The following is a 14,324-nucleotide window of genomic DNA, read 5'->3' on the forward strand; positions in this document are numbered from 1 at the left end:
TTAGTTCAAGACTTAGTATACCAAGTATAACATTAACTTAATGGAATAGTATTCCAAAAATTTTTAAGTTAAATGTCTATAGTGGAAAAAAAAGTTTCACTTTTACCGTGCTTTCATAAAACCACACAATCCTTTTTATTACTATTCCAAAGAAATTACGAGTCATATTATGCGGCAAACTTGTTAGTACACTTTACTTCCGTTGATGGTAAGTTATCACAAATCTCCAGGCAAGAATCTTTTACATCAGAAGAATACTAATGACACGAACGATATGAGTACGAACTTTCAAAGAAAAAATATTTTTATTTCTTTCATCATAATTTATTTAATATAAATTGGACACTTTACATTAACAAAATATTTCATACTGTAAACAATACACAGCCATAGATTATTAAACATTAATTAAACTAGTTTTCGGGAGACTAAAATATAAGCAGTGCTATAATTGTGTACAAATTCAATAAAAGTTTGTGTTGTGCTAGAAGGAGTTAAAGTTATCGGCAAAGCTCGTGGCATTCGCGACATGAAAGAGATTGCCAATACAGCGCGCTTGCTCACACTTAGGTACAAAGATGCGATGTGATATTATCGTCGGTTAGTTAACATAACTGCCTACGAATTTTAATTGTACAAATTACTCTATTTCATTCTGCTCTAGCAGACGTTACTCAAACGAGCGTAACAGCAGAGTCTCAGTTTTCGTTTCAATAAATACTTCTTTCCTCTCTTTCTTATACACGAGAAATATTTTCAGTTTAGTGTGCCAGGAGCTTTGTCTGATTGTAATATTACTATAATAACATACATCAATTATTTTTTTATTTTCTATTTATTTTTTAATATATATGTAGAAATTAATATAAGCATTGTACACACATATTTTCATCTATAACAATAAATATCAATAACAATACCTTAACACATCAGTATTCTATTCCGTTTATTTATTAAAACATTTATGTTTCAAAAAAGCAATGCTTAAAGGTAAAATATAATGGAGGTAATGGGTACAAGGAAAACTAACTTGAATACGTCTTACGCTAATACTTTAATAAGAAGCGATTTTTTATTTCTTTTGTCCCATTAAATGGTTGGCTTTCAATAGTAGAAAACTAAATATCATTATTGAACTTTTTTCGACCTTTTTAAAATTTTCACAGCTTTAAAAATAATTTTAGTTACGTCAAACAATATTGAAGTGCATTTATTGTTTTTTTTTTAAAGCTTCCCAGTAATAACGTATATTGCAAGAGTTTTGAGCTAATGATACCTTTAAAGTTTTGAATCCAATTTAAATACTAAAACCTTTTTGTCTCAACATTATGAAGTATTTCAAAAAGCGCTCAATTATTATTAACTGCTCGATCTTATTATTGTCAATGCTAAGAAAACATATAAAATTATTTGAAAAAGTAATTAGATCAAATATGCAGATATTTACAAAACAGTTATAATTTATAACGCACTCTAGTACGGTTGAAAAATAATTAATTTGATATATTTTCATTCAGTTAATTCGTGAGCTGAAATTAATTCAATTATGTCTTGATTAAAACATTTATGCTACCATAGTTATACTACGCAAATATCATCAATACTTAATTCTTAATCTATACTCTTATATTCTCCATATTACTGATAGTATCCTGTTTACATTACTTAAAATTACTGAGACTAACATTAGATCTCGATATCCAACCCGTGCAAAACCTATAACAAAAAGAAAAGAGATATTAATTCATAAGAGTCTAGCGAATTCTTATTTATTTATTTAGAGATTTCTTTCCTTATATATATACAGTTAGGTATTTACTTATAAATTGTATTTATAAGTATGTGTTAATATTTCACTATCTATATATATAAAAGCGAATGTATGTTTGTATGTTCCCTAATAACTCCTAAACTTCGACCGATCTCAATGTAATGCTTTTGTAATAGATTGGTTTAAGCTCAAAGAAGGTTTACATATATAGTTTGTCGTGTCACGATCCCACCCACGTACTCACCCACGCATTCACCATATCTCTCGAACCGTTTATAGACAGAACAACGTCTGTCGGGTTAGCTAGTTTTAAGTAAAAGTATTTTGTTAGTAATATTATTTATTATTTTCGATATAAGGACCACCTTTAGCGGTAAAGACCTCCTCCATTAATTTCCATTCGTTCCTGTCTCTTGCAATTCTTGTCCACGTCTTTCCTGCTGTTTCTACTATGTCATCTTCCATCTCTTAAAAGACATGCCTCTATTTCGTTTCCTATTCACAGGGTACCAGTTCATTACTTTTTTGGACTATCTTTCGTCTTTTGTTCTTTGTATAAAATGTTCAGCCCATTTCCAATTTAAATGTAGAACAGAAAATGCTACATCTTTTGCTTTGGTTTTCTTTCTTATTATGATATTACTCATTTTGTCCCTTAGTCTTAGCCCCATATCATCATCATCATCAGCCGAAAGACATCCACTGCTGGACAAAGGCCTCATAAAACTTCTCTCAATTCCTCTCGCTCTTCTATGGAGTAACTATGGAAATACAGCTGAACAAAATATAATATAAGACATAACAAACTTTTTCCACATACAAACAGACTATGAAATGAACTTCCATGTGCGATGTTTCATAGACTACGGTACTTTCAAAAGGCCGCCAATGATCCTGCGATTTTGTTACACTGGAATATGGGCTTAAAACGACCATTTGTTCTCCTCTTTGTCAAAAAAAATTAATACCAACCATATAGTTGGAAATGCTGACGATGGTTTTACTGACATTATGATAAAAATTAACAGTGTTTTATTACCAAGATAAATTCTTTTTTCATATTCATATCAGCAGAAATGATAAAGAATCATGAGTGAGATATATTAGTTATTTATTAGTCGCATTAGATGTAAAGAAAATATTTACGAAAAATAACCATTACGTTCACCAAATCAGAACGTCTTAAGAATAAAAAAGGATAATATAATTAAAAATCGATAGAATAGCTAATTATACAACTGAAGTAAGTAGGTTATTTTAACTCGTGTGTTACTTGAAATAAGAACGTAAAATATTTCTAGAAAATTTAAAAATGAAATGAATTTATTTAGGAGAAATGTGAAAGCCCAAGCAGTACCTACTAAGAAGATTTTACTTGTTTCTTGCTTATAGTTATCACTTTATAGTAATACTACAGTGTTATCAGTGTAGAAATTCGAATGAATGTGACTGTTACCAAAAATATAAGAAAGAATAAGGAATATTATTGTTCGATAAAAAAGTATATATATACCCACTTCTAAATTCTAAATGTAGGCCAAATACAAGAAAGTAATACACACCTCTGTTAGACATATATTTAGATAGCTGAGTACGAGAGAACAAGGTCATTACGGCTGAAGTTTCACGGATAACCGGCGGCTCGACAGTGAGAACTGCCTCACATCTCACTCGGAGGGCGCCGATGACATCTGATGGCACGGAGATTCTGAGAATACGCCACGAAGCACGAAGACCCCCGGGCTGTACTGCACTTAGTCCAGTGTGATGCCATAGCTCAGCCTGATAAACGACAATTATACTCCATTAAATTAAACAAACGTACGCTTTAATAGCAAACTGAAAATGTCATAGATTTAGTTATAATAAGTGAACCCAGAACTTTCTTAACTTGTGCAACTAAATTAACATCCATGCTGACGTGATGTGTCCTGCTCCTCTGCATTGCGATTTTTAAAGACAAACTCCATGCGCTACAAAAAACATGGAATGGACTGCCTTCTGCGGTTGTAAGTCGATATGACCTAAATACATTTGAGAATATAAGATATCGGTAGATCCACCTAAAATGGCAACAACGCCCCTGTGATTCCTAGTGTAGCAATGGAACGGTGATCACTTGTCTTTAGCTGACTCCTGTTTCTATATCTCATAAGGAATTCACACTCGCTTAGATGTATTACATCTAACACCAACTAAAAGCTCTTCAACAAATAGTTCCTAACAAGGTTCTCCCCTTCCACTGTAATTGTGTTTCACACTCAGAAACACACGATATTAAATACCTGGCTGCAGTGTTTACCTCTTCAAAGTGTGTACCAAACATTGTTCGACTTTGCTCTAAGGATTTCTTGAGAACAGTGAAGCAAGCTATTTCATTTGACATAGTATCCCAACACTTCGGATCCAAGCCAATAGGGCGCTGCGCGTCACATAATAGGATCTAATTTATTTCAACAAAGACCTTACTACCAAGATGTCAATAATGTCTTCTGCTACTTGTTACTAGATCTAAATATAAATGACTGTAATATGTTCTTAACGATTGCTAAGATTGGATTCACAGTATCTCCGTAACATTGTCTTTTAATTTTTACAGCTAAAATGTTTGTCATATTATAGAGTTGTTATAGCACCATTATAATTGAAAATTTTATTGCAATGTGCATATACGAGGGGAGGTCAAAAAGTTCGCGGAATGACTGGGAAAAAAGATGAAATGATACATTATGTTATTTTTCCTTTTCAATATATTCCCCCTTAACACGAATACATTTTTGGGATCTGGCATATAACTTATTAATACCGTCGAAAAAATAGGTTTTGTCTTGGGCGTCAAAATACGCCGAAATCGCCGACTTGACTTCATCATCGTCTCTAAATTTTTTTCCACGCAGCTCTTTCTTCATCTTTGGGAATAAATAAAAATCGCTAGGGGCCAGGTCTGGACTGTAGGGTGGATGGCGTAGTTGTTCAAAACCGCATCGATGAATGGCAGCCGTCGCAACATGACTCGTGTGAACGGGCGCGTTGTCGTGCAAAAGGAGTACACCTTTTGTCAGTTTTCCTCTTCTTTTTTCTTTAATAGCTTCTTTTAATCGGTCCAATAGGGAAGCGTAGTACTCTCCCGTTATAGAAACACCACGTTCTTTATAATCGATCAAAAGAATACCTTCAGTATCCCAAAAAATAGTCGCCATGATCTTTCCGGCCGATTGCGACACTTTAAATTTTTTTGGGGGTGGTGTGCCTTTTTTGTGCCACTGCATCGACTCCTGCTTTGACTCAGGCTCATAGTGGTGAACCCAAGTTTCATCACCGGTTACAATTCGGGCCATAATTTCTTCCCTAACTTCTCCACAGCGGTCCAAATACTCGCGGGAACAGTTGACGCGCTCACGTTTTTGCAGCGGCGTGAGCATTCTCGGGACCCACCTTGAACACACTTTACTCATGCCAAGATGTTGATGAAGAATATTTAAAATTGTGGTTTCTGATACTCCAACTGATGCTGCAAGTTGTTTCTTCTTCAACCTTCCGTCTTCCAATACAAGTTTTTCAACTTTTTCAATGATTTCCGGCGTAGTGGCCTCAATGGGCCGTCCAGGTCGAGGATCATCTTCAATTGACTCCCTTCCTTGCTTGAAAAGGCCGTGCCATTTGTAAATCATGGTTTTACCAGGAGCAGAGTCTCCGTAAACAGCTAACATCTCTTGCAAAATAGTTTGAGGCGTTTTTCCTTGTTTGGTGAGGAACTTTACGACGGCGCGATGTTCAATTTTCTCCATAGTGGCTAGTTTGTTCCCGATTTACTTGTTCACTCGTTTGTAACTCGAAAGCTAATGACCCAATTAGGCTAGAAATTGGCATATATAGTAATTATGAGTTACTCAAGTAGCGGCTACCTGGAGGAGCGACCTCACCCCCGCCAACCCCGCCATTCCGCGAACTTTTTGACCGCCCCTCGTAGTTTTCTTTGTACGATACGTTATTTTTCTTTCTAATTTTTTGTCTAAATAGGACCACCATGTGAGGCAGGCTCACCTGTTCCATAAAAAAACAAATTTAATAGAAATATCAGTAAGTCTCTGTATCACCAATTAGAGCAATTAACACCGATTAATTTTAAACACCATACTATTCATTGCGGAGTAAACAATTAATCTACGAACAATATTATATGGGATATAAAAGAACAGCATTGTGTTGTAACAACAAGGCATTTTAAGAGGTCGTTATTGAAGATTTAGGATCGCTTGAACGTTAAGTCTCTAACAAAGAGTCCCACTGGCAAACAAAATAAACGTTATTTAATGCTTCTATGGACTTCATATTTATTGGCACATGTATCATTATAACGAATTTATTAAATTTTAAGTTTCAAAAAACTTTCAAAGACATCATGATCGTATGATTTCAATTACAATTTAAGTACCTACCAAGTTTTGTACCTTAGATAATTTAAAGGTCTAGACAGAGCCTCTTGCTGCAAGACAACCGATGAGCACAGGTCAGGTTTATTGTAGCTTGAAAATCATTTATTTTTTAACACAGACGCGACGAGATAACGACTTCAAATCATGGACTAATAAATCTAGTAAATTTTATTTTTACTACGGAATCCATTATTTTCGTGGATAAGAAAGTTAAGATTGACAAAAAAATTCAGAAATAGTTTATGGGCGTTAGGCGTGGACTTGAAAAGCAATTTTCGAGCGTCAATGTAAGCGACGGGATACTGCTGAATATGTATAAGATTAAATATCAATTCTGTTTGTTATTCAATCAAATCAAATCAAAATATTGGCTAGATAGAGCGTCTTGCTGCTAGAAAACCGATGAAAACAGGCCAGGCTTATTACCGTCGTGCGTCTTAAACTCGCGATTTGTATGTCACTTTGTATAAGTGTGCGAGCATTGTTCAAAATAGAGGTTATTTTTTTTGCGACTTTTTCACAGCTGTCACAGTCTATTACGATAAATAATGTAAGATTTGTACTTATTCATGATATTTTTTTTTATAATATTGTCTATCAGTGTCAACAATATGATTTAAGTCCGTTGATGTCGTCAGACACATATCAAGCCTAATCTGGCAATGTAATTGTTGAACACATAGTGAGGAGACGTCATCTTAGAAAGGAAGACAAGAGGCGTCATCGTAGAAGGGATGACAGTAGACCTCATTGTGGAACCAATGACAGGCAGTGATGGTGTAGGCGAGTCTATATAAGCCATCTAGCCACTGACCTCTACTATATACTACTGGACTGGCGGCTGTCAAAGTGCTTTTATGCCTGTGTGATATTCGCCATTTTGGCGCTGTTGGTCATGTAGCGAGAGTCTACGGTACTAAAACTAGTGATGACAACGTCAGCAAACATTGATAGATTGTGGGAAAAGATTTACAAAAAAAAATTGTTTTCTTTATTTCGTTGATTCTTCAAGTATAAATAACACGGAAAACAAACGAAATTAATTAAATACCGTTCAGAGTATTGAACTTTCCTTCGCAGCCATTTGTATGATACGTCAAAATTAGTTCTCTGGCCGCTTGCGAATGGCGCTTCAAATAGGCACAAAACATTTGCTGTCAAACATATGGAACGGCCTGTCCAGTGGTATTTATACAGGTCAGTGATATAAGTCCATGTGCGCTTACGAGAAGAATTTCGTGGGACTCTGAACTATTGTAAGAGGAACTCAGTGGACTTTCCAAACAGCGTTTGGAAAGTCAACCTTTTACTGTTTGGTATCTTTTCAAATTATTAATACGTTAGAACTCTTATTTTGTAACTGAATTTGTTTAAATTTCTACTAAAAGTATAAATGTGTGTTTTTATATTTTACGAGAAACAGGACGATTATGAATTAAGAATTTTCTCGAACGTTAGATAGGGTTAAAACACGATTTGACTAAAATAGGTTGAGATTTTCTAAACATTATAATACAAATAATGTACTTATTATATTCTATTATTATAACTACACATTAATGTCACCCACCTTTTGTAGTTCGTCGTTAATATACCATTTAATGTCCGACGGAGGTAAAGAGTAATCTGAAGTACAATTGAGGACTATCTGTTCTCCAGGCTTCACTTGTTTTGGTGCTCCATAAATAACTGGGTCTTTATCCGGCATAGCTGTAAAAAAATAACTTAAACGTCCAAAGTAATCTGTATTAAAATAACGACCTAACAACTCCTGATGTTAAAGATCCAATAATGATTGAAGGAGTGTAGAGGCATCCCCTATACTCTTTGGGTCACTTTTAGGTTGTCGAAGTTAAAATATTACAGTCTGATTTACTCTTTGTTTTAGAGACACCGATGCAAAGATGAATTGGTTACGGTGAAAAGGCCTTTACATATTTTCAATTCATGATATTATGGCAATCCGTAATGCACTGAAATTCATTGCTTTGAAAAACTGTAAAAATACTGTCTCTTATGACGTATCAACCATAAGGAGCACAAGAACACAATATAGATTTATTTTAAGGACATCTGAAATATCAATAAATTAATAATAATAAATTAAGATCGATAAAATGTATGATCTTGTGTCTATACAAAATTTGTCACATACAAATGTTGTACACCATTGCAATATTGATTATGAGATATAATCAACGAATTTAATTTCAATATTTACATAATTAAATTTCTGTTGTGTAAATATTAATATAATTTTACTCGACCCAACAAAAAAGATAAACACGTATCCGGTCGAGTAAGTACAGTGTATTACCCCCTTATTCATAATAGTCTGCTAATTTAAAGCATTGCTAATTCTCACTCTGTCTTCTTCTATTGACCTAAGTCAGAATGAGAAAATACACTCCTTAGCGGCTGTTTTAAGTTAGCGGACCATTATGAATAAGGGGGTTAGTGTATACTTGTATAATATGTCTAAACATGACTAGCCGCTATATATTTGGTCGCTAGACCGTAAGCGCATTACTGCACGAGCATGTCGAATTCAAACGTGACGCAAACCCATCACTTTTTCCCCACCAAAAACCTCTCAACGCGGCTGAAAATGTTTTTATTTCCAAATACTAAGTATTTGTCAACTCGTTTCTTTAATGATGATAATATTAAATCTATTTTACAAATCAGCTTATAAGTAAATTGTGCTGTGGATCTCCAAAAATATATAAAATTGTTTGCATACTGCAACCCTTTATATATAATAATTAACCTGATTCCTGCCGCCAAATTCCACCTCCGCACGACACGCCACAAGTTAGGATATCATCCCCACCACCTGGATGTGTGGCGGTCCTCCACAGTGCGGTTTTCAAGGAGCTTTCTTCCACGTACTACAAAGCTGTGGAATGAACTTCCTTGTGCGGTGTTTCCGGGACGATACGACATGCGTACCTTCAAAAAAGCGCGTACACCTTCCTTAAAGGCCGGAAACGCTCCTGTGATTCCTCTGGTGTTGCAAGATTGTGGGCGGCGGTGATCACTTAACAACAGGTGACCCATACACTCGTTTGTCCTCCTATTCCATAAAAAAAAAAAAGATGTTTGTGAAATGCAACATATAATTAGATAATTCTGCAGATTTTACATAATAAACAGTCGGAACTGGCAAACGTGTTACATAATTCTTGACTAACAAGCGCTACGAAATTATACTAAGTGAGCGTATGTTATTAAACTTACACGAAAGTCTGGCCAAACTTGAAAAGTTATGCAATTAACAGGTAGCAGACAAAGACGTAACTATAATAAAATACTTGTACCGCGTCAGCGGAATTAAAAAGTCATCGATATTGTCATCAAATATAATGTTGTTTTTTTTTTTTATGGAATAGGAGGACAAACGAGCGTACGGGTCACCTGCTGTTAAGTGATCACCGCCGCCCACATTCTATTGCATCACCAGAGGAATCACAGGAGCGTTGCCGGCCTTTAAGGAAGGTGTACGCGCCTACTTTGAAGGTACCCATGTCGTATCGTCCCGGAAACACCGCACAATGAAGCTCATTCCGCCACACATCCAGATGGTGAGGATGATATACTAACTTGCGAAGGTGGAATTCGGCGGTAGGAATGATGGTTAAACAGCTCTTCGGAACACTCCCCGTGATAGATGTGGTAGAAGACACACAATGAAGCGACGTCTCTACGCAACCCCAAGTGATCCAGTCGTTCACAGAGCACAGGATCCCCGACAATTCGAGCTGCTCTACGTTGCAAATTGTTCCTCAAAATAAGGTTACCACTGTAATGATGATAGTGATACATTTAAACTTCCATTTGGCAACCACTGTCCTCTTAGAAATAATTATGTACGAAGCATGCTTTAGTTATAGCATAAAGCTCATTTATTATTTTCAACCCAAATAACATAATAGCATTATACTTGGAATGTTAGTATAGTGATTATACATTAATTGTTCTAATACCAAAACATTTTGCGAACAAATAATACTAAAACGGGATAGGGTTAACAATCAATCAATATTTTTTAATCATAACATTGATTGGGAATAGACCAACGAACCTCAGGATATTTAAATAATAAATTCGATAGCAACGAATTCTTATAAAAAAAGTAGTTGAGCAGGAAGTTAAGTAAAACTTAAGCTACTTGCGCCCGTTCTCCTCAGGTCTGAGGCATGCGTTTTCGAATATGCTGACGTTCAATAAGTGATTTTAAATCCTATTTTGCATAAAAATATCTAAACTTGAATTTGAATCGGACTATTCTGACAAGGACAATGGGGGGCGGTCTGTGTACGTGAAATAGCTAGGAATAAGCAAATATATTAATTATGGAAATATATCAACATAAATGAATTGCTGTTCGTTAGTCTCGCTGAAACTCGAGAACAAATGGACCGATTTGGCTAATTTTGGTCAAAATGTGAAAAAATATGAAAATGCTCGGAATTAATTAAAAACAACGATTTTGATTTTTCTTCGATGTGTCCCCCGTCGTTCAGAAATCAAATTAAAATAATAGCGCCACATTACCACCATCTCCTCTAGCTTATAATGAATAAGATATAAATAGATATAAATATAACATAACTGTGTGTCAATATCAAATTGAAACCTTATGAATTGCCAGAATTTCAGGAAAAATCGAAAATAATAATATAATTTCATTCATACCGAGTATTTTTTTATTTATTATAAAAGGATTCCTTTTGTTTGTTTTAAATTTATTTAATACAAAAATTTTGTCTTTTATTTATCGATTGAGGCAGTACGAAGTCTGCCGGGTCAGCTAGTAATAATATATTTTATATCCTCTATTTAACCATATAGTAAGCTGGTTGGGATTATTCAAACTATTTATATCTATTATTAACAAGCAGACCAGGCAATTATGAATCTTAGACCCATAATTATACGATATACGCACGTCACGGAATATTTGGACTTAATTTTATAATTTTATTAATTACTTTATTTATTATTTATTTTTTTAATTACTTAAAGAAATCCAATTAAGGTACGGTCACACCTCAATATCGCCAAAAATTGGTTTCTTAGAGAGTCGATTACAACATAACACAATAAAAATATTGCGACACAAAATACAGTGCGCAAAGAGGGACTTAAAGAAAATTTTGAACTGAATAGAATATTTGTATATACTATGAAATATCCAATAAAAAATTTGCTTCCTAAAAATAATCTTTGGAGTCAAAAATCTCTGAATTTTCAGCGATAACGGCATTATTTTTTTAAAGAATTTAATAGAATTAGTTCTTTTCTGAAACTTGAAAAAAACAATTATTCAATTTAATATGTAAATATTGAATAAACAAAAGAAAACCAGTAAAAAGAAATGCCCATTTGCAGCTTAGTCACATATTGACACAAGTATTGTTGCATTGGTTGAAGCGTTTACAATACACGTATCAGTAAGGATCAATGACAACAGAGTTATTTTATTTCTCTTCCTTGTATCCTAACCAGGATCTCTAGGGTAATTATGGTAATAGGACACACATATGATATAAGAAGAATTCGAGCATTTGAATACTCAGTGCTGCTGTCAAATAAACCTTTTGTTACAAACCGTAACCGTTTGTTAATGCAAATATAATACTTATATGGTTTCCCATGGGTGTCATTGTGAGAACAGGACCAAAGGGGAAGCACCAGCTAATAAGAAAGGAATCATCAAAATCGGTTCACCCAGTTGATTGTTCTGAGGTAACAAACATAAAAAAATACAGTCGAATTGAGAAATCTTCTCTTTTTTTGAAGTCGGTAAATAATATCATCTTATGTTAGTACTAATTCAATAACCTGCTTGTCAGAACTGGTTAAATTGAAAAATTAAGATTGCATCGTTTTATCTTAATTTTATTTTTCAGTAAAAAAAGGTAATGTATTTAAAGTTGATCTGTAGTCGGAAATGTAATTTGAGATCAAAAATGTTAACAAAGAAAATATGTTACTGTCAAAATGACAATACAGAGATTATCAACATTTTTCTAGGTAGTCTTATAATACATTTATTTTGATTCATAAAACATAAATATATATATTTTTTATTAATAATGCACCATCTACAAAATCATCCCCGTTTCCAAATTAAATTTGAAAACAAAATTTATGAACGATGTGGGAGTCGAACCCGTGTCCTCTCGCGTTCCATGTTATAACATTACAGTTAATAACCTGCTCAACCCCAATATTTACATATTAAGAAATTGACTTGAGATGTCGCTCTTTCAAATCTAAACAATTTGTTTATTATATTTAATAAAGCAAAGAGTAGACTGGAGATGTTACTCTTTCAAATCTAAACAGATTAAGTTTAACATAAAATCTGTACTGTTAACATATTAACCTTTTTGTTGTAGGTTACACTTCTGTAAAAGAAAGCATTTACTTTTCGTCTTATTGCTCAAAAAGAAAATTCATCAACGTTTTCTGGAATATTCTTTTTAGGGCCAGTTTTATGAGGTGGCTTAAATTCTTCAGTTTCAATTAATATTTTGCTCACTGTTATCGCAGAAATACCCAAAATCTCTGCGGTCTACTTTGCAATCACTTAAAGACAAGAGGCATTGATTATCATAACCTTTTCAGACACAGAAATAGGAGTGCGTTCTGTCTTTTTCGGCGGTGACAGCATCTCCTGTTTTGTTGACGGACCTGGATCAGTATCCAAGATTCTTTTTGATAAGATAACAATGAAATAAAACAAAATTGATTAACAAAATCAAGAAAACTTAACAAAAAATAAAAACATCATAAGTACAACGGGAAAGCAAGAAGAGCACAAACCGAATGATCCCAACAATATGGTCACCAGTGATACCTGTCACTACCGCCAAGATTTTTTGTAACATTATTTACGTTTTTATTGTGTAGATGAGCAAAATGTTTATAGCTTCTATCTCATTGCCAGTGTCAAAGCAAAGTTTGCACAATAAATTTACATTTTAATTTTTGGATATATTTTATGCTATATTACAAAGAGAAAACGTTTTTATGTATCTATACTAAACTTAAAATTTCAAAATGATATTTTAGTATTTTTCAACACGCACAATGGATAACTTTATTATTTTTAGTTGGCAGCACCATTGTTTACAGTTTTGATCTCGAATTACATTTCCGTTTATACTACCCTGTAGTGTTTTCATACAAAAATGTGCACGAAGTAGACGCGGAAAATAGCAACTATATCTTTTGTTTTAGTTCCTAGTCCTCTTTCAACGAATCCGGTACCTGAAGAGATACACTAGTGACTAGTCACTCAGCATCACCCCTGTCTATACTTCATTCTACCCTGTCACAGGTCACTCAATATTCTACATAAGTAACCAGTATCTCACCTAGAACAGTCATCTGTTTAGTTTTCCTCGCTATCATAAACTTGGGTCCTTCTGTTGATATCTCACAGGTGTAGGCGGCTTGTGTTGCTACCGGTGCGGGCATCACTCGCACCAGACACCACCTACTCTCACACTCCCCGCCTTGAACCATCACTCCTGTCACGTTGTACAGACGTATCTGAGGCTGTTAGAAAAAAAAAGTTAAATTAGTGTTTTTATCATTAATTGAATGTAAATAACCGTTTAAATGAGCAAAAACAAAACAATGACTTTAAGAAAACTACATAAATTTAACAAGACTCTCTTCGATTTGAGATGCCCATTTAAGGGGTGAAATACGTGTGGTGGCTAATGAGTGTGAGTTAACGGTGATATTAACTCGAATGGTGTTTTTTATGTCAGCGATAAATGGATGTGTATAATATGAATTATTTGATAGTTCCTGATTGGCCCCGCGGTGTCTCTGGTCGAGGTTTTCTTGTAACAGAATACGATATCATTAAACGTTATAAGTAGTTTTCGTAACCTAACACCAAGTGATAATCACCTACCATTGTGCATTCAAGAGACACGAACAGGCTAGAAACAAAGTGATCAATATAAAAGAATAGAGTATTCTTAGTTCGATTATATATAGCATGTAGCAAGTAGCAAGGCTAAAAAACTGTTCAGTGAGTAACGTAGTTATTATAACAAAAATAAAAAGTATTTACGACGTGGCAATATTTT

General features: G+C 34.2%; 1 protein-coding gene across 1 annotated transcript in view; it reads right to left on the reverse strand.

Moving 5' to 3' along the window:
* Nucleotides 1-332: 332 nt before the first annotated feature.
* The window catches only part of LOC126979248 (uncharacterized), a 30,642-nt gene continuing 16,650 nt past the window's right edge, over nucleotides 333-14,324 (reverse strand). The window contains exons 3-6 of the mRNA XM_050828524.1: nucleotides 13,596-13,779; nucleotides 7,778-7,917; nucleotides 3,334-3,553; nucleotides 333-1,716 (exon numbers count right to left, since the gene is read on the reverse strand). Coding sequence (XP_050684481.1) covers nucleotides 1,625-1,716; nucleotides 3,334-3,553; nucleotides 7,778-7,917; nucleotides 13,596-13,779 — 636 coding nt within the window. The 3' untranslated portion in view covers nucleotides 333-1,624. The remainder of the gene's footprint in view (nucleotides 1,717-3,333; nucleotides 3,554-7,777; nucleotides 7,918-13,595; nucleotides 13,780-14,324) is intronic.

Source organism: Leptidea sinapis, chromosome Z (assembly GCF_905404315.1).
Source record: "Leptidea sinapis chromosome Z, ilLepSina1.1, whole genome shotgun sequence".
In the NCBI taxonomy this organism is placed as follows: domain Eukaryota; kingdom Metazoa; phylum Arthropoda; class Insecta; order Lepidoptera; family Pieridae; genus Leptidea; species Leptidea sinapis.